Source organism: Hetaerina americana, unplaced genomic scaffold (assembly GCF_022747635.1).
Source record: "Hetaerina americana unplaced genomic scaffold, ioHetAmer1.1.p SCAF_11, whole genome shotgun sequence".
Taxonomy (NCBI): domain Eukaryota; kingdom Metazoa; phylum Arthropoda; class Insecta; order Odonata; family Calopterygidae; genus Hetaerina; species Hetaerina americana.
In genome coordinates, this window is record NW_027286181.1 from 44,725,151 (window position 1) to 44,746,862 (window position 21,712).

General features: G+C 39.4%; 1 protein-coding gene across 1 annotated transcript in view; it reads right to left on the reverse strand.

The window, feature by feature from the left end:
- The window catches only part of LOC139701050 (xaa-Pro aminopeptidase 1-like), a 144,519-nt gene that overhangs the window by 40,586 nt on the left and 82,221 nt on the right, over window positions 1-21,712 (reverse strand). Inside the window, exons 2-4 of the mRNA XM_071599625.1 lie at window positions 3,107-3,330; window positions 2,032-2,211; window positions 464-575 (exon numbers count right to left, since the gene is read on the reverse strand). Of these exons, the coding sequence (XP_071455726.1) occupies window positions 464-575; window positions 2,032-2,211; window positions 3,107-3,330 (516 nt within the window). The remainder of the gene's footprint in view (window positions 1-463; window positions 576-2,031; window positions 2,212-3,106; window positions 3,331-21,712) is intronic.

Sequence of the window (21,712 nt, forward strand, 5' to 3'; positions counted from 1 at the left end):
AGAAAGTAATAGGTATGTTGAACAGAATGAAGGAAGGCACATGATAGAAAATATGCAAAATTGAAGACTGTTTTATTGTATTGTAGGGTGCTACTGTGTTACAATAAGGTGTGACTGTTTGCACACTACTGTATGTACTGGAACAGTTTTACTGTTACTGCAGGGGGTTGTCGTGCAACTGGGTTACTACACTAGGGTTTTATCATGTTACACTAAGTTAGACAAGGCTTAGAAGTGCAGCAGGGAACCTTTTGGCCTTTCAAAAATCCTTTATTGTTGGTTTTCAATTTTTTATTCGTTGTTAAAATAAGGGTAATCTAAGAGTCTCATATATGCAATGTCTTGCGAAGAGAGGGATACAACACATACTTTAACAGTACATGAATTGAAGTAGAGGAGAGGTGTAATGAAGCACAGCCACGGCTAGAATATTTTCTGTGTTCGATGGTTTCAGCCCACTCACCAAGTTCCTCACGCCATTCGACCCAATTGAAATGCGGAACCAGTCGAGCGTCAGCACCAACCCTCGATCCTGATCCAACTGTCTGTTGGAGCCATGCTGACATCGTTGGAACCTAAGGGGATTAATAAAGAGAAACATTTAATCCAAACACTCGTAATACATTTCAAAACGTGTGCTGGAGCTTTTGTAATGGAAGGTCATCCGGTGAAGACAATGGACCGAAGCATTAAAAGTATACGGAATTGAAGACAAAGAAACTATTGAAACATCTTCTTGAAGGAAGGCACCAGAAGTTCACAGCTTAACCAGTTACAATGGCTTTGACTTCAATTTTTATTTCACTGTGGAAACGAAGTTTGTGGAGGGAATCATTCTTTAATGCCCTCATTTCTGAAGCTCGTAACGTGCTCGAAAAATCCTATTTTCTCTTGATGATGAAAAATATAATATGTTCTAGATTGATTCGGCACCCAAAACCTAGCTCACCTTATTTTATTTAGGTACCAAGTTCTATTCCATCATTATTAGTATTTATTTTGTTCAATATCCTTCACTCAACTCTCTGTAAAACTATCACTTTGAAAATACATTTTTAAATTAAATGGGCTTTCTATTTTTTTACATAACAGTTTGAAGCTAAGTAATGATTCTGATTATATTCAACTGAAAACTAATTTTCCCCACGAAATTAAGCTCTTGAAGGCTTCGGTACGATAAATTGACTTGTAAAACTATTATGTAAAATACTTAAAAGAAAGGGAACTCAGGTGGCAATCCTCTCGATGTCAACCACCTTTTCAATCCATCCGAATTGTTTTTAGGGTAATGAACTGATGGGTCAGATATTAACCTCGATCCCTCAAAAGTGCGCGGGTGTTTTCTGGCGCATACTTCAGCGGATCGTTGCCAGGCATTGTTCCTCCGTCTTGCGCCATTTAGATTCTCTCTTTCACTGGTAATCGTGAAATTTGGATCGGTTGCAATGAATTAAGGCACTGGTAAATGGGACAGCGGTGCCGATGAGAAAGTTAGATGATATCGCGGAAGCGAAATATCAACTCAAGGCCCCCAAAGGCGTTTTAAGTGAGGGATGCCGCGAATGAAAGTCAAATGCGAAATGTCTTGCCCAAAGATTCAGAATAGAATTCACGGGCACAAATTGATACGACTTGAATGGGTGTGACAATTTTCAGCATGCGGGTCAGTTTCAGCTGCCCAAAGCTAATACCTGCGCAAAGCCGATAGCAGAGTATTAAAGCGGTAATTCAATCAAAACTAATGATTTTATCTGTTCGATTACCATTGTATTATTTTGCCATTGAGTGTAACAATATATCTTATTTTCTATGGGTAAGATTAAATCAAGTAAGCATTTTAATTACTTAGAACATGATTACGAGAGGGAAAGTGTGCATAAACAAACGTCAAGTGAGTCAGTAGCATTCCCCTATAATTTCATGCTCCATATATACAGGTATGTTGCTAAACACTTAATATAGGCGTGTACCATGGAGCTATTTTTACCAGGGGAAATTAAAAACATCTAATATTTTAATATCTATACTCACTTCTGGTCTGCCGTCCCTCATAAGGATCCACTCGCATCCCAGCTCCCTGTCAGCCTGAACATAATACCTTCCGTCAGTCCAAAGGGCTGCATGATTCTCAGTAACAACGGCTACCCCATTACTGCCGGTAAACCCAGTGATAAACTCACGCCTCCTGTCGTGTTCTGCTACATATTCACTCTGTAAAGTTAAAATGAGAAAAAGTAAATATTACGATCTTTCGTGGGGGTTTTCATTACTATATTGGTCGTGGCATCTCGCGAAAGTTAAAACAATGAATATTTCATATATTTTCTTAAAAATTGTATAATAGCAGAAATAAGCATAAAACTGGATCGAGACGAAACCTTAAGGGGATATTTATACAACATAGTATGTACTACATTATAGGGGTTAGGGTGATTTCGGCAATCCATGAAAGTCAAATATTCCATGAGAAGGGACTAAGAGCATACTACTCAAAATACAATGACAATTTTGGATAAGGAATAATTGCGGAAAACAGTGTTCTATAAATGAAGTCAATAAGTTGAAGATCCCTCTACAAGCATGGGCGATGAAGAAACACTTGGGTGTTCCTCCCCTGTCTGATACTGAAAATCCCGATAATCCATCTAGTGTACTTTCAGATAATTAATCAAAAGTGTGAATAATGAAAAGGTTTCGAATTGACATATTAATCCCTACAGTCTCTTTCATCCACTCTGCAATATTCTCATTAGCTTCTTCCAAGTTACTCCATGAATGACCTCTAAAATTACCAAGCAAACGAAAGGATTATTTTCCTATATTGCTTACAAATATTTTTTTTCATTTCTTTCGTTGCATCATGAATGCACCTCACCTTCGGGTTCTTCTGAATTTTTGCCGATGATTTTTGGCACTACGAACTGGAACAGGTCACTAAATTTGACTACATGAGCCACGTTGTAACATGCAGAATTGTAGAGGGCTTTGTTTCAGTTATTCCTCCGTTTCTTCACAATGACCACCGTGACAAAATGCTTTCTCCAGGCGCAGGGCTCTTCACAGATTCTTCCCAGCATAACATAGTTCGCATATCCCACAGCCTTACCTGGTGCTCGTCGTGCGAGGTGACGATGAACGCCTGCAGGGCCGGCCCGTGCACGGCGTCAACCTTCATCATCTGCGCCCGTAGATCCTCGAGACGCTGCCCCGTCTCCACCCGTTCCACCTCCGTCTGGCCAGCAGGCCCATGCGGACCGCACCACAGGCGACTGCTCGGGGATGCCGGTGGTGATGTACTTCCCCAGGGTTCGGCCAGGGAGAAGAGGACAACTGCACGGGGGAGAGAGCCACTCGAGTCAGTCCATAGGAACGTCTACGTTGCGATCTTAAATATTACGCGCAGGAAGTCAGAAGTAATTGCACATCGCTATCAGATAACATGTGGGGAAAGTAAACAATCATAATTATTACGGGCATGATTATTTCAGTTAGCTATGTTTCATTTTTCACGTAGCTCCCCCATCCTTAAAGATGCTTCTCGTATCTTATCTTCTCATACACTATTTTGATTAGTGTGATGTGGTATACCAAGACTTCATGTTTTGGTGATGACATTAATTTCTTCGTTTCGATTTCAGTATCATAATAATATGTACACGATGTAAAAAATAATTGTTACAATTTATATGTATCTTTCCTCTAATTCATAGGATTTTCGCAGGTTTTTCGCACCCCCTTTCTCTTCATGGGTGTTTTCCAGCGTAGCTTTTTACTAGGTAAGCAATGCCACGCTCTCCTTAGCTTTTCCCACAAACCTCATTCTTTGCTTAGACTTTCCCTGTTTTGTTGTTCTTTTTTTCACCATCATTTACTTTGAGCATGTGTGTATGGGTAGGTGTATTTTTATTTATATATGTATGTATATATGGATGAGTATTTGTGTGTGTGTGTGTGAGTGTATATATATATATATATATATATATATATATATATATATATGTGTGTGTGTGTGTGTGTGTGTGTGTGTGTGTGTGTATACATATAATGCGGAAATCTATGCATAATATAAGTCTATCTGTTTACATATATTTATGTGTATGCATATAATTATAAATGTTATTGCTAATATAATATGTATACGACGAAGGGTTAAATGGGAGAAGGGACTTTTGTCTCAATTAAGCCCAAATAAGGACCTCTATCTATCTATCTTTAATAAAATACATTAATCTAGGACCATCATGGACCCAGGTTCTAATCCTGGAGGTGAAAGATCTCTTTCAGTAGTATCCTGATCCTTAATTAGAGTACTATGTGGAGAACACTTTAAATGAGTACGTCGTCCGTCGGATGTGACGTTAAATTGTGGACCCCTTGGCAACTTTCTTTTAGAGTAGGTTAATACCGACGCTGGGTTTCTCTCCACCCTGCTTTCCCCTAAAATTTCTACCCCAACCGAATCACCTACCTGTCCCTTGTGGCGCAAATGACCCATGCTGTCGGGCGCTACCTCTAATAACAATTACCACTACTCACTCCATATTATCTCTAGTACAATGGACAAGTAAGAACGATCAATAATTTTGCACCGTAAGAAAACTTTGCAGGTCAATTAATATTCGAATTGTATAAAACTAATATGTATTCATTATATGTGACAGATGAAAAAAAGGCAGAATACCACAAATGTATATGTGTTCAGGGTAATGGCTCGAAAAAGGATCTTTAAAAACTTAAATTTCTGCGTTCAACTCCCCTTCAAGTTATCACTACTTTTTTTAACCCAAAAGCGTCTTTTTAGACCATTTCGGTATATTACGTGCATCCTTAAGCATCCTCGGGGAAGATGTGGTGGTTACATATCGGCTATAGTATCCCCTTGCACTACTGCAATGTCGATATCTCACGACTGGAACAGCCCTCCACCAAGTTTAGTGAAAACATCTGACGCTTCGCAAATAATGTAGGGGAGTAACAGGGTGCCAAGCTTCAAGCATCCCTCCCCCTTTCGTCTCCGATACGGCAAACCCCTGACCTCAGATCGGCCCTACTTGCGGGCGAAAGAGGAGCGTCCAAAAATATAAATCGCACCCTGATTCATTCCCTTCCACCCCTTAACCCTCCCACTCGAAAGACCTGCTTTTGCTCTACGCCCACACGGGCCGTCTCATGGTTTTGCCCTGCCCCTCCCCCTCAAGCACTCTCTCTCTCCCCTATTACCCCACGTGCTCCTTCCAACCCACCCCCCTTTTCCGGGCTTACAGCCTCTCGGCCATCGGTAACGGAGTGTATCAGCCAAAGTCTTCCGTACCCAATCCGCCGCTGCCGGGATGGGCGGGAGAAATGACCCGCTCCCGTCGATTCAACCCCACTTTTACAACCGTCCTGCTCCCCTCACACTTTTCCTCACGTACGAAAATACCATTCAATATATCCTTTTATCATTATTTAGGGCAGCAGGTTGGTCTCTGTGACGTCCCATTCCCCGAGGGGTGCCAAGTATAGACTTGCCCAATGGAAAGAGTGCCCACTCTGAGAGACTGGAGAGAGAGAGTGAATGAGTGGGAGGGCTTTTATGACCCATTCCTCCATGTACCCCAACTCCCCCGCCTGGAACTCAGCATAAACACAAGCGGTAGAGTAGCACGTTTCTGCGGTGTTTGGCATTCATCCCTTCCCCACCCCCACCCCCTTTTGTAGAGAAGCCGGCCGCGTTGCCCCAGCGGGTTACTTTGGGAGCGGGCGGGTGGAGTCGCTCCTGGTTCCACGGTGAGTTCTTACGCGCGAATCTCGTCGTGTCCCGTCGAAGTGACTTCTTTGAATTTTCTTCTTGGACGACGGGCTATTAGCTCATGTTTTTCTTGTACAACTTCTCTGGATCATTCTGAATTCCCCTTTAAGAACGATGCCAATTCGCGTGGGTCTGCTGAAAGTTAGTAGAATTTGGTATGGCAAAATTAAAAGCCTGAATTGTTTGTATTATAGGTGCCTGCGGTTGAAAGGCCTGGAAAAATAAATATCTAATTGGAATTTAAACTGTTTTACAGCTACCTAATATTCTGTTTTCATGGGTAAAATAAAAATCTGAAACTAACACATGAACGACAAACGTTCATTTTAACATGACTATGTTGATACGACATGTTTTACCGTTATACGACATCATTAGGTAAAAAAACAAGAGAATACGGGTCTATAACTATATAAATACATACACACAATATGAAGCGTCAGGGTAGGTTTGATTTTAAACAAAATTTGTCGTATTGTATCTCATTAACCAATAGGCGGCATGTAGGTGTCTGTGTGGAAGTGGTGTTGGGGTCGACAAATTAATTTAATAGCCTTAAACGTAAAAATATAGCCCTTACACCAAGTGTAGCCTGTAGCCATAAGGCATATGTTATCCTCATATCTCGGATCGAAAATTTTCGAAAAACAAATATTAAAATCAATTTATTTGTTTCACAGCTACCAAATGTCCTGTTTTCTTCGGCCGCCGAGAGAGTTAACAAATAAATACCTAGTTATGAAACATAGTTAAAATATTATCTCCCTGCTAGCCATCACCAACTTGGGATAATTTTAAGATGTTTTCTAGCATGCGTTACTGATTTTTGAAGTTTCACGTGGGATTCTGTGGAAGCGCTGGCTGAATTGTATGCGGACCACACGTTTAGATATTGAAATTTAAATGTTATTCAATCTTCTTTTAATTTTCTTTTTCACTATGAATATCACTTCATCGTGGATTTGTAACTTTGAATAATCACGTGTCAAAATATCAATTTTTAATGTAAATTTGGTAAATTTGTGTTACTGGTAGTACATATCCGTTATACACAAAATACCCACACCTTAGTGACTCTCAGGTTTGCAAAGACTTTTATCAAGGTTTTTGTCGTGTAATGCTTCTCAACCAGTGCTTTGTATCACCGCGAAAGAAATTCAAATGAATGATAGGATTGTTGGAGCAAAATAAAATGAATTCGTCTAAATTGAGTGTATATTAGTCTTTTACATGTATACACATCAAAAGAACTTATATTTTTGCCCAGTAGAAACCGAAAAATACACTTCTTTTGGATAACAATTGAAGTAATGCTCCTGATGTGAAATATCGTAATGTTCCTTTCTAGTTAGAATTGAGACAAATTGATATTTGAGGTGTGGTTATTCCTCTCCTAAAACGCGAGCAATATTGTGTTTTTCTATGTGCGTGGCTGAAAAGAATTTGTTAATACATGCGCGCGATGAATTACGCACCACAGCATCGAAATAACATTGAGAAATGATAACTTTCCCCATTATTACGCGAGCTATTTTTATCTATTAGCGCTAGCATCCAAACAATGTAGTGCCACTCGTTCGAAAGAACTTTAACGAATTTGATAAATTCATTAGAGAGAATATATTTTCCCTAAGCAACCTCCAGTGATGGTGATAGATCAAGATCTACAGCATGCCCCGCAAGCCACCGCGAGGATATGTGGCGTGGGTCTTAGGGCACCAGCCATTCGCGAATAAATATAATATTATGCTACATAATAATATGCTACATAAATATGAATTTTCCAATGTATACGAACACACGTATACACATGCATGCCGAACTACATTGTACATAATAGGTGGGTTTGACTAAATCATCACATTTTGCTTCTTTAATGAAAAATATTCGGATGCAAAGTTAAGTTGTGATTATTATGAGAAGGGAATAGCAAGTACTATAACCTGCTAGTGAGGGTATCTTGTTTTATTATGATGGTCAAATCTATAAATATAATTTGTGGCCGCAATCCCTCGTGGTTATTTTGTGTCAAAACAAAAGGTCCTCTGTATCTTTCTTAAAGTCTTAGTCTTGCCTGTTCTCTTCGTGAATCAATGGGGTTTTCCGAACTGATCACCCTACATACTCATCGCTCTTACTTTCTTCACGTAGGAATTTTAAAACGAAACCGGCAGATATTCTCTGAATCATTTTCATTTCCTTAACTAACGTAGAAAAAGCAATTAGGGTAGACATTTTTTGTTTCGTGAGATTGATGAAGAGTTATTAAGTGTGTCCCTCCTATTAGCAGATAGTTTCCTTAACTCTCGTTAGAAAAAGAAGAAATCTACGAATTAACGCAATTCAACCATCGCGGATACGTGCTAATGGAAAATGGCAGCTCATTCAACGCATTCGTGTTCCCTCGACAATTATTTCGTTATTTTTCAGTGCATCTATTCACGCGGAAATAAGATCACGGAACAAAGCCGATTCTATTGAAAAACCGAACGCCGCGGTCAAATTCAACAAGGAAACCAGATTGAGATGCGCAACTCCGGTTGTGCTAGGCTCTCTTTTTCCAACCTTTCAAAAGCTCCCATTGAGAAAAGAATCCTTAAACGAACGAAAACGAAAAGAATCCTCTTAACAGTTCGTGCGTCACGCTCATATTTAATGTTCGTGCGTTGGTTGCTGTTGTCGCGGTTGCCAAAGGAAACGGCTGTGTAGTTACTCCGAAAAAGAATATCTCCTCCTCCTTCGGATTTGACTCACGTGGTAAAACGAGTCGGGAAAGATAGGTCACACGATTTTAGTTGCGACGCACAGGAGGATGAATCGAGAGGCGTGAATCAGCCGACGGAGGATCGCTCAGCGGAATTGGATCCAAAATGCTTAGCTTGACCATTCGCACCTGAAGACATACGCACGGAGATTTCCCATTAACTACGGGTCGAAAATATGGGAATCGACGTATGTTCCACTCCTTCCCCGTTCTTCAAGCTTTCACGTTTCTTTATTGAATGAAATAGGAAGTTAGCCTTATCTTAATTCCTCACGCTTGTACTTATAGTACAATATCCATCCCTCCCTCCTCCGCGTACTGATTCCACTCTTAATTTTAATTATTGCAAGTTTTCAAATTCCATCTGAAGTTAGTTTATTTCTGTTAAGAAATTATTGAACATATATTTGACTACATGTAATACAAGCATTCAATAAAATGGCTTTCACCTACAATTATTGAGTATTGGTATTTTAGAGTCACTTAGAAACAAAGATGTGACCTGGAGCTTTCTTTTTCAAAATTACAGCTTTAGGGAGGACAAGAGAAATTAGGCAGCATAGCTGAATTTTTTATTCTTTTAAAGGCATGGGGAACATTTATTGATATTTGCACTGATTTTTTACGTTGCGCTTATTCATGGATAAGAGCGTTTCACAGGACATTTAAGGTGCTTGTATAGTGATAAATAACGAAAGCAGGCAAGGTAGAAAGCAGCAGTTTTGGCTATGTCACATTCACTTCTTTGTATAGACTTCTGCCTTATCTACTTAGTTTTAGCTTCAATATGAGCCAGTTAATATAAAAAATTGAAGAGATAGTATCAGAAAATAAGAACCTCCATTGGTAATTGATAGAATCAAATGACGTTCCATCTCCTCCTCAGCATAATCTGCAATATTTTCTTTCTTTCATATTGTATATGCATGTGAATTGAAAAACTAATTTGAAAACTTTTAGCAGAAAAAGTCCGACAGTTATCTTGTATGTGCATGTGGGCATAGTTTTTACATTTTTATATTAATTCTCGAAGTCTAAGGAACAAATATGACGGATTTCCTTACATAAAATTATGAATAATGCAAGAAATAAATTAAGCCTGAAAGTTGAATTATTTCATTTGGGAACAACTTCCTATGAGTATTATTTCGGAGATAGGAACCTCACGATAGCAAATTCAAGAGAGTAAAGATGGAGTCGAAGAGATCAAGTAACCGCTTAGACGAATAAATGTGGAGATACACGATATCCCACAAGTGGATGGCAAAAATGTGCACATGGTAACCATCAATCTAATCAAAGCCTTAAGCGCTAAGCCCTCACCCAACAAATCAGTCTTGCATACCAACTGCTGGCTAGCATCCCTGTAACGCATCAACCGATGCTATTAAGGTTCACGCAAAAATGGAAACGGGGTGAAATAGCATCGGCGGAAAAACAGCACGAGGATATATCTAGAAACTTAGAAGCCACCCCCTCGCCACCGTCATATTTGCATGGATGAAAACTTGGCCTTCAAAATAACGTGTTCGTTCCAAAATTGTAAGAGTTTTGTTTGCGTTTCATGATTTCAAAACCAATTACTTGAGATATTAGAGCAAATGAGAAAATGATCAAAGCATTCCGGTATAAGGATGGTAAAGTTTTTGTTAAAAGAGATCTGGGATAAGTGTAAAGTCATCGGTGATACTTTATTTCTTTCGAAGTATGCCTTAATGTTAAATAAAAAACGTTTAACCAAAAAAGGTTCGAAAATGATCTTTTTAATGTATGAGAATCTAGTTTTTTTATTCTATATCAATTCTTGAAGTCTAGGGAATGAACCGTCTCAGATTGATGAAATACGAACTAGCTAAATTGCAGCACATCGAAGTTGTTTCCTTGACGCGGTTGCTTGCATACGACTGTACTTATTCCTGTACTGGTCATGTCAACACTTAGTCCGTTTTCATGCCTCCGAACAATCTGGGAAATATAGTAGTGTCGATTTTTGCAAAGGACATGGTGATTGAAATTAATCTTATAAAATTGAAAATAATAATTTAATTCTCCATGGCGATATGAATCTTAATGACATGGTGAGCGAAATTGTAGCAAATTTATATACCCCGACGTTTTGAAAAGTATTGAATTCTTATCTGACTTTAAGCTGTGTCGAAACAAAACCAAAAGAGATATAAAATCTTTCTTGCTTTGATTGATTTTAGCAACAATATTCCAAAGACTTGTTCTATCACTGCTGACCGTGGAATTATAGTTCCTAGAAGTATGCTATGCAAAATGCAGATTAGATCACAGCAACTTCCTCCGCGCTGATTGATCACATCAAATAACTCCAGAAATTTGAAGTACCTCTGAAAGCTGAAAGCTGGTATTAGTGGTCATTACATAATATTCGTGAAAGTCAATACAATTATACTTCCCTTTGCATTAACGTCAAAGAAGCTTACTTTTTTATTCCAAAATTGATTACAACTTTCTATACAGTTACTTCAAAGCTACCACATTTGAAAATCATACATTCCGTATAAATAAAGGCTTCTGACTTTCTCAGCTGTATTAACACAGGTATTGGGAACTCCACCATCAAACTTGAGATAAAATAAATAAAAATAGGCAGCTATGTCCTTCGACTAACGATGAGTAACAGGCTCTAGGAAAATTTGAGAATATTTTATTTATAATGATCTACCCATCGAAACGAAATCGACAGTTTGTCCCATTAAATTTAAAACTATATTTCGGCGATTTGGTTTAATTTTAAGACAACAATCCCACGTTCAAAGGTAAGTATACCAGAACCCATCATATATTAGTACTTCATAGATTCAGAGTAAATATTGCCATTCAGAGAAGTGTTGCATTTTAATCTTATTATTTTCCCCGACACTTGCATGGGTGTTGTTTTGACACCCACTACTGCACACAATTTCGGTGGCTTGCAAGGTGTTCTATCAATAAAAATAAGCTGATAAGGATTTAAAAGAAGTCGTGATTGAATACTGCACTATTGTCACTCGGGCTGACTTAATGCATAACGGACATCTCTATTCCCCCATTACGGCGAGGTTTTGGTCGCCCGCTGTTTCACACCTTAAGGTTGGCGGTTGATTTGATGGCCTTAGATCGACTTTAAACGGCTCAGCGCTTCATATAATGATGTAGGTTTGGCGGTGGGAAGTATAGTAGGGGAAAGGGGAGGTTGTCGAGCTTTGAAAGGTCTAAACGCCGCGCCGGATGCGTTCGAGACGGTATATTGGGTCATTTCCTCACTCGCTCACCCATTATCTCGGAACCAATACACTTGCCTTCTGCCGTTTTTCTATATTTCACTCTCACTCATCCTCGCGCTCCTTCCTCGGAGATCTTCAAAGTCCTTTCATCTTCTTCTTCTACATTGGTACCTCTTGCCCGGGGTCAAAAACCTCTCTTTCCCTCCCTTCAGCTGCGGTTTGATGACCTAATTTGGAGATGCATCGCGGTGTAAAAGGAGCTAACGCGGCGACGTTCCAGAGGCATGTAAACAGGAATTTATGCTTTGTTGACTGAAAATTTCATAATAACCGCTTCCCCAGCTTAAGTCGCCGTATGGAGCGTTTCAAGGCTTCAACGTAAGTATCCGGAGAATCCCGGGTGGAAACGTATATTAGTTCCAAAACTATTCGGATGTGTTAGCTGTAAAGGATAATGGGGACCAAAATTATGAGAGGGTCAAAAGATATCTGTGCAATGTTTAAGACCAGTTAGTTTGGCTGCCACTAACGTGATCAACTGCCAGCATGTGGATTTTTCGTAATTCCATCGGTGTCGGACGTAAATGAATTTACAGAATGGCCAAAAATATTGAATAATTCTTCCACTAAATGAAATAATTTATCTCGGATCAGGTTTCGATGTATTACACCATCATCAGATGGTGATATATTACGTTTGCACCCACCTAATAAGCTCGGTAACTAAAATTTAAATAGGTTAGGAAACGAATCAGAATTTTTTCAAAAACGGGATTTTTATATATGTGAGTATATGTATGCATGTATGTGTATATATATATATATATATATATATATATATATATATATATATATACATATACATATATTTATTTAGTAGTTTTGTCCATCCAAAAACCTATCTTAACCGGTAGATTACCTAATAATAAAATAATATAAGCATGTATATATAAATATATATATATATATATATATATATATATATATATTACACACACATATATTTATTATTATTAGGTAATCTACCAGTTAAGGTAGGTTTTTGGATGGGCATAAGTACTAATTAAATAATTTGTGACCCCTAGCAAAACACAACATCCTACTTTACATCAGGTCCCTTTTCACCTCTGAGTACTTTCTTCCTCCCCTCATCCCGTCCAACATCCCTATCCTGTTCCTTCCCTTTCCTCGTTTGCCTAACCTTCTCCCTTCAATTACAGTCTTCAACATCCCGCTGCCGGTCAATACCCCCTTAAGCCACTTTTCCTGCCTCCATAGGATTGCTCCCAACAAACCCCTCTCTTCGCCCACCATACCAAGTACTTCTCGTCTGTTTTCTTCTCTGTCCATTACACCTTCTCCATTCTTCTCCACACCCACATTTCAAAAGCCTCCAGTCTACGTCTGTCCTCCTGCTTCAATGACCACGTTTCCGCGCCGTACATAGCTACGCTCCATATCAAAGTTTTTACGAGTCTTTTCTTAACATCCTTACTCACCGTCCCCGTCATCAACCACCTCCTCCTTTGAGAGCCTCTTTGCCTAGCGCAATTCTTCTCCTTGCGTCCCTGCTACTTTGACTGAGTTGGTCCACAACACTACCGAGATACGTAAACTATTCTACCTGCTCCAGTTTTTTCCCTCATATTTTAATGTTAAGCTTAGCCTTTTTCTTTCTAGAAAATCGCATAAACTTTGTTTTATTAATATTGATTCTCATCCCATACCTGTGGCACTGAATTTCCAATTCACTAAGCAATGCTTGCAGCCCCTTGGCTGACCGACAAACTAAAGCTTGGTCATCAACAAACCTAACTGATTTTACGAATTCCCCACCCACTTTCATTCCTACCTCCAGTTCTCCCCATGCCTCTTTGATCATTTCCTCTGCATACAGGTTGAACAGCAACGGTGATAATGGGCAACCCTGCCTTACACCCCTTCCTAACACTGCCCATCCTGACTTCCCGTTTCCCACTCGTACTTGAGCAGTCTGAGACATGTACAGGTTGCGGATTAGCCTCCTTTCCCTCCAATCTATTCCTATTTTCTGCAATATACTCATTAGTTTTTCCCAATTCACTCTATCAAACGCTTTTTCGAAATCTACGAAACAGGCAAATACCTCCTGGTTGTGTTCTATATTCCTCTCGATTAATAATCTCATTACTGCAATGAGATATATATATATATATATATATATATATATATATATATATATATATATATATAAATTAGTTTATTTTCATAGTGTATTCATTCGTACCTCTTAAAAAAGAAATACCTCTTCCATATGCTGTGGCTGCGGGCCGTTTGACATTATACCCCATAATGCCCTTTTATAAATACCCCGCCTATTTATGGAAGCAAACCAATGTAAGCAATCGTATGGAGGAGTCTAATGCTGTCACATGGATGCTGGCAGTGAAAAAGAGAGTGAAAGGAACCTCGAACATTTCTCCACCTCTTTCCGGAGCAGCCCCATCGATTCTATGAACACGCCATCCCGGCCCTCTTCTTAGCCCTGCCTAAGCAATCATTTGGCCTCAGCCAGTTGCGGGCGCGACCGTCGGCGGGCCATATATCACCCCCCCTCCCCTGCCGACGTCTCTTTGGGATCATCGTCGACGGCGCCTACTTCAGCACCACAGCAGCACCTTGCCCACTTCCTTCTAAGCGCCCCCCGCGAATCCATTCGTCAAGGGCCAACGGTCGAAATTAATCACAGCCCCGGCCTCCCCTCCGCCGTTGGATTTCTTCTGGATTCTCGAAGAAAAAAAATCCAGCGAAATGTAAATCTGTGGACATCGCCATGTTTCCAGTCATCGCCGAGAATTTATGCAAGATTGACCTTCCGTGTCTTTTGATGCAAGATTATCTCGGCTTCCATCATCTCGACACGGCAATTTGGCGGCGTTAATGATATGTCGTAGAGATGGACGTTTTGCTGGTTGTCTTTTTTTTCAACTATCCATGAGGGAGGAATCAAAATTTAAGCCGACAACTAACGGTTATTGAGCATCGTATAATACCGAGATGTTTTCTTGGTGACTAATGCTTAGAGAGATAGGCGGGAAAGAGATGAGGAAATCAGATCGGAAAAATAAAGAATACGCCTAATCCAAAGGATCTGATGATTTTTGGAAGAATGAGCGAAGCATAGCAATATTCTATAAGTTCTCCAAGCTACGTATTTTTGCAGAGTTAATCAAACTGTTGTTTTCCAGGCGGATTTAATACTTCCCGACCATAGTGTCAACGTTAAAACGTGATTGTCAAGGGTTTTTCGTTGAAACCACACCTTGAAAAGGTCGAATCCGCGTGGAACAGTATGTCAATGGCAAACAAATGAACTTTTTCAGGCAAACACATGAACTTTTTCGGTGAAATTCTAACCCGAAGGAGTAGAATACCTATCCTGTGTTTAAAAGTTCAAATATATTGTTCATCTTCTTATATCATTGAATATTTTTCTAAAGTTAGTCATAAAAGATATGCAAGCCATTAGAAGCCAGTCATTTTAAATATCACGCAAGCTATTAAAGTCCGGAGCTTAGTTATTGATCCATTTTTTAAACGCTAGCAGGATAATATTTTACGGAGAGTGTGTTATATTCATTCACTTACACAGAAAAGTAGATTCCTCATTTATAGTACTATACGTCGGATCGTTTTCGAAATATATCTTGAACGAACGACCATTAAATTTACCAGCGGATTTAGATATATATTATCTCCGAAATACACGATCAGCGCCAGTAAAAATTAAATTTACAAAAATTCACCGTAATTATCTTCTTTAATATTGGGGAAATGGGACAATGAGGCGAGACTCGGAGATGTGACTCTTTTACTTGCAGTCCATAAAGTTGAAGAATATCCTAGTGACACTCGCCTGGAAGTTGCTCGCCACACTAATTGGACTGACCTCTGCATCCTTCTCATAAAATTTATCATAAATCTCGTACGCATGAAGTTGCTCTTAATTTATTAAAAGTATAAATGAGAGAAAACATTGAGTCTAACGACGATTTTATTAGAACAAGTGCTCATTCTTAAGTGAATAAATGTGGTGCACAGCACTGCACATCTTAAAAAGGCAGGAGTATTGATCGATACATTGGAAAGTTCACCCAAAGAACGCATTTTCGTATGTGGCCCGAGGAAGCTCTTGGCAATGAGGCATGTGAGACACAAAAGGTCGGACAAGACACCGCGATTGGTTTTTCTAAGTTGTCCTCCTCTAAGGTTTCCCTCTCTCAATTCCCTCATGATAACCTTTTGGTGCCTTCATAAAAATTAGATCAATATGCATGTTTCAGCAGTAGCCTATCTTCTTAGGTAGCGTTTTTGATGGACAAAGGGACTAAGCACCGCCGCTCTTTTAAGCCTCGTCTAATGTGATAGTAAATTTTTTAAATCCACCATTTATTTACTTTGCATTAGTCAGCAACCAGCACACCTACCTTTACATTGGACTTTGAACATTAATATAATAATTTGGCAATTACATACTCCCAATAGCCTTAAACTCCATATTAAAAAAATTCACATTTAAAGACGATATTTTTTCTATCCTAACTGCCTTCACCCCTGCCGACATGCCTTTTCTTTTCTTCTCTCTACCTCACTCATCCCTCAATCCTCACCTCAATTATTTCCACTCAATTCTCCACCTTATAACAGTCTTCAATATAACATTGCTCCACAAAGGGAGGGTTAACGTATCAATAAAACTATACCTTAACTGGTAGACTACAACCAGTAAAACTTTCTTCATTTTCTACAATTCCCTTCATAACTCTGATTGAAAGATCGGTTTGACACCTTTCATCAATCATTTTGTGGAAAAGTCGCCCGTGAGTCTTTCGTGAATAAAACCATTTGTTACTGTAGAGCTTTTCTACAGTTTAAGTTAGTTTAAATGGACACATACTGAACAATCATACGAGTAGATTTCTTTGCCTAAACTATCGAAACAAAGCCTGACCCTCGCCATTAAAATAAGCTCTTCTTTGATTCTGTATACTTCCTTCATCCCTTCATTTCATCCAATATTTCTGCTCTTTAAGTCTGCATTAAGCTTTGCATCCCCATTTCTTATATCCTTTGGATCTCTGCCAACAATCCCCCCTCCTCTCCTATCTGATCTAGTACTTCTTTGTACGTTTTTCTTTGTATTCATTGCATCTTTCGCATTCTTCTCTAAGCCCACATTTCAAAACTCCCGACTTACGCCTTTCATATCGTTTTAACGACCATTTTTCCACGCCACACAAACCTACGCAACCTATAAAAGTTCTCACTATCTTTTCCTAAGCTCCTTACTGAACGACCCTGCCATCCATTCCCCCCTCCTTGCGAAACCTTCTTTGCCGAACGCAATCCTTCTTCTAAGAATCTATAGCTATAGCTTTATATCCACGTCCCTACAATTTAGGCCATCTTAGTCCGAAACCCTTAGAAGATAGCTAAACTGTTCTACCTACTCCAATTTATGACCTCTTGTTTTAACATTTAACTTAGCCTTCCTATTTTCGGAAATCTCATAAACTTCGTTTTGTTTAATTTAAGGCGTCATGATATTCCTGCGGGTGGATTACGAGTACTTATCGGACCCGGGTTCGAATCTCGGTTTATGCCTTTGTACAATCTCAGTTCAAATTCAAGCACTTGTTACTTACCAGTTCGGTTAACTTCGTATGACACGGAATGATGTCACGGAATGTGGCTGTCACCTCTTATCTCATGTGAGCTTCACATCCTATAGGCTTAATTTTGAATGCACTCAAGTACCACATATTAGCAAGTCTTCGGATTGATGATCGTGATGATGATGACAAAACTTAAGTCGTCAAAATAATCCCTTTCCCCCTGTCTACCTTCATTTCACTCCCTCATATTCTTCTCCTCTATCACCTAAATTGGTCGTTAATTTGATGGCTATAGGTTCAATAACCCGTAAGCACTTCGGGGTTTGTATGTTATATGTTACGTACTTAGTAGACCTAAGTTTGAAGTTAACATCTTAGGCTGAGTTTCGAACACAGCTGCCCTCGGTACATCGAAATAAGTAATAACCAAGTTGTCATTACCACAACATTTTCTTATGTACTCCCACAACAAGATGCAATAAAGTACGTCATACAAGCAGTTTTGTTCTTGGAAATTAAAGATTTCCTCGTAGTTCAATCTTCTTGTAGGACACTCTATCACTGCAACTCATAGGACACTACATCGGTATTCAAATATTTGTATGATAAACTTTATTATGCTCCCAGTAGAGACAAGTTATAGTTTTAAATCCATCCTCCCGGCTTTTGAGTTTGATAGTCTAGTGGGTGGAGTGATGGGCTACTGATCATATGTCCCGGTTTTGATTCTCGGGGACGCCTCTTGACATCCTCACATATATTATGTGACTTTTCGGGTTCCACATTTTTCCGGGAAACTACCGGCGAGACGAAACATACTGTTCCCTGTAATCTGATGTTTGAATTTCACATGCCATTGAGCTTAATACTGGGTGAACTCTACCCTCGTCTATCAAACTTTGAATTGATAACTGCGCTGGGGGTGGAATGTATCATGATATCAAAAATATGTAACTTTTGTGCCTGCACTGTAAATTTATAAATTATACTAAAAATATAATATGCCTATTTCGCTGAGAACATTTACCAGTCACGGTCCAACAAAGGTTGCTTTTATTTATGTATCACCAAACATTAGTCAAAATAGTTTTTTCTATATATTATTCGCCGAGGAAAACGCACATTCAGAACTTTGCTACTAGTCTGGAAGAGGGTTGAACGCGCACGTCCAACATGACAGGAAATTAACATCGGTTGAGGTGTCACAGAAAATAACGAGTAACGCCGAACGTCATTCCGTTTCGTGAGTGGGACGAAATATAATTTTTTTGTGGACAGGATGTCATGGTCGACCACTCAATTGACGGCAGCGGACAGATGGAGTCGCAAAACCATTCAGGGCTGTCACCAAACTTGTATCCTCGCATTTGAACCACTTACAGATCCGCGTCCGTATAATTCAGAGGAGGAACGCGCACAGTGAGCTCCTTTGTGGCGGGTGAGGGGCTCCAATACTCTACCCTCCTCCCAGGGTGGGCGAGACGCCAGGGCAGGGGGCGTCTACCCCTTTGAGGACGTGAGGGCGTCTCAATTTCTCCCTGGAGCCTCCGCGAGAAATTGAGGTCAGTGCTAAAGAGAAGAGACGGATCCCCTGCCCACCACGTCGAAAACTTCGGAATGATCTGCCAGGAAAATTAAAAACTTTTCGGAGTCAATTACGTCAGCCTTTACTCGTTAAAATTTCATTTCGGAAGAATAAAAAAATTTAGAAGAAGGAAAAATAATGTTTACGTAGATATCATTTACCTACCTTTTCTTCGCGATTTATTTGTTTCGTTTTATTTGTAATTTTACCGCTTTGAAATTAAGTTCACCGCTCTAGCTAAAGTTTTAATGACAACGTAAGGCATTTGCCCAAACGGTGAGAATATGACCGTTGTATTTTACTCTTTTGAAGGTGTTAAAATGTATTTTAATTTTGGGTTATTAAATAAGTTAAATTCTTCAAATTAAGGGTATCATTTGGTGCACGCCATTTGGTTTTTATGCCTCTACTTTCATCTGTTAATTGCGGACCGTAAGTTTTCGATGTACTTATTTGATTGTATGGAGTGACTTTCGAATTTTTACCTGCGAGTCGAGTATTTTAAGAAATGTTTTTCTCAGGGCTTAGCAAGCATAATAAAGAATCAGAAAGTCTCCTCCTCGATTCCCAAATCGCCTCGTTCTTCGTGAGAGGTAACGTTTGCTCGCCAAATACTCCCCTCGCAGAAAAATTTGAAAGCCACCTCAGTTTCACCGTCTGAGTTTTGCACTTCATTTTTCCCGGTGTTCAGCCCATTGCAACATTTTCACGAATATGCGTCCGATAATTTCTTTTGACCCACCTGTGAAAATTAAAGTGCCTAAATTAATAATAGCTCGAACAGTTAATCATTCATTTAAATCCCTTGTCCCCGCTGCATCCTTAAATTCTCCTCTAAATGAATGTATGTATAAAAGCAAATGAACATGTTTCATGCTCTTAATGAATAAGAATTACTTAATTTTTCCACACAATCTTTTATTTTTACAACCAGGTTTCGACGAGGATCGTCATCATCAGGTGCTGATGCCATCATCACCATCATCATGATGTCATCATCACCTGATGATGACGATCCTCGTCGAAACCTGGTCGTAAAAATAAAAGATTGTGTGGAAAAATTAAGTAATTCTTATTCATTATGAATCGTTTCCACAAAGTGACGGCGGATACTACACAGTATTGCATGCTCTTGTTTATTGTGCTATTCTTCCATCTATTTTTAAATCTTTCAAAGTCATACATGTATGAAATTTCACGGTTAAAATTTGACCTTCTCAATCTAAAATCTGACCTTCCAAAATTACCTAATTTTAGGCTTAATGGCTGTGATCGATAGACTTTACACATACTCTGTAAAACCATATTGAGGGAGAAACAAATTTGACGGCTTAGGCCGCTATTAGTGAATAAAATAATCCTGGGGTTGGCTTTGTTTAATCTTTATTGATATTATTTCGGCCAACCAGAGAAATGACCTCACTCCCCCAAACTCATTTATTCTTTCATCACTACTTTCCATTGATTTGAAAACACTTCGCGTCTTCGTGAATAGATATAATTTTTGCATATATACTTAATACTTTCAGGCTTCACTTCGTGGAATTGTTTGATTTACAAATTAAAAGAGTTAGTAATTTTCCACAGGCGTTAAAGTCTGTAAAAAATAACAAATTCTTTTGGATAACTTTTGCAGTTCTTATTCGAGCATTTCTCTGATTCATTTAAAACATCAACAACTAACCCAGGAAGAAGCGTTTAACAGAAAATGGAGCTCAAAGACGCTATAAAAATGTTTCGGTCAATCATCATTAGTTAGTACAATTTTAATCATTTATTATTTTTTTATTATTTTACATATTCAATTTTAAACGGTTTGGGTTTCATCCTAAAACCAAAGATGCAAACACACCGCACGCGATAAGCAGTCATATTGAACCCTCTTCGATTTGCAGAAAATCGTGGAAAAACTCTCAGGCTTATCGAAATTTCTCAAAGTAATCTCGAAACACGCATCCTCCTTGTCAGAAGTACCATGAGGGTAAGATGGCCTTCAGATAGTTCTTTGGGAACCTTAATATCATCATGCAGCGGTTAGAAAGGGTGGACTCCACTTGCTTCGATAAAGAAACGCGAAATTATCTCGAGTGCGGTTGCATACGTCACCGCTGCTCCATAAAATCATGCACGTTGTCACGGTTCGAGGGCGCTTCAGCGTCCCAAGGTCAAACACGAACGCTTGTTAAGCGCCTATTCCCAGTTGTGGGCACTCGTGAATGGCCCAAAGCGCTGCCTCAGAGATCACTCCTCCGATCCCTCTCTCTCGCCCGCCCCCTTCCCCCCGAAGATTGGCCGGACGGATGGATTAAAGGGAAGAGAGAGGGGCGAAAAAAAATGCAGGAACGCATCGCCCATCGCCGCGTGCATGAGTTTAGAGTTCTTCTGTGTGGGTGCGCTCATACTTAATTGGCCGGAGTGATGGCGCCAAACAAAAAAGTGGGCGTTCCATCTCTTTCGAGCCTCGTAAGAGACGTGGTATTTTTATTGCCTCATCCTTTTATAAATCCACGAAGCGAAAGCCATTGAAGCTTAGTCCATCTACATTTCCATGATTTCCGGTTTAAAATAAGACATCATCAAGCTTGAAAAAAAAAAGTTCAACACTATCTAGCCCAGCCGACGTGAATACAAAACTTTTCTCATTTCAAAGCCGATTTTCGTGATAGTTTTCCAATGGTTAATTGG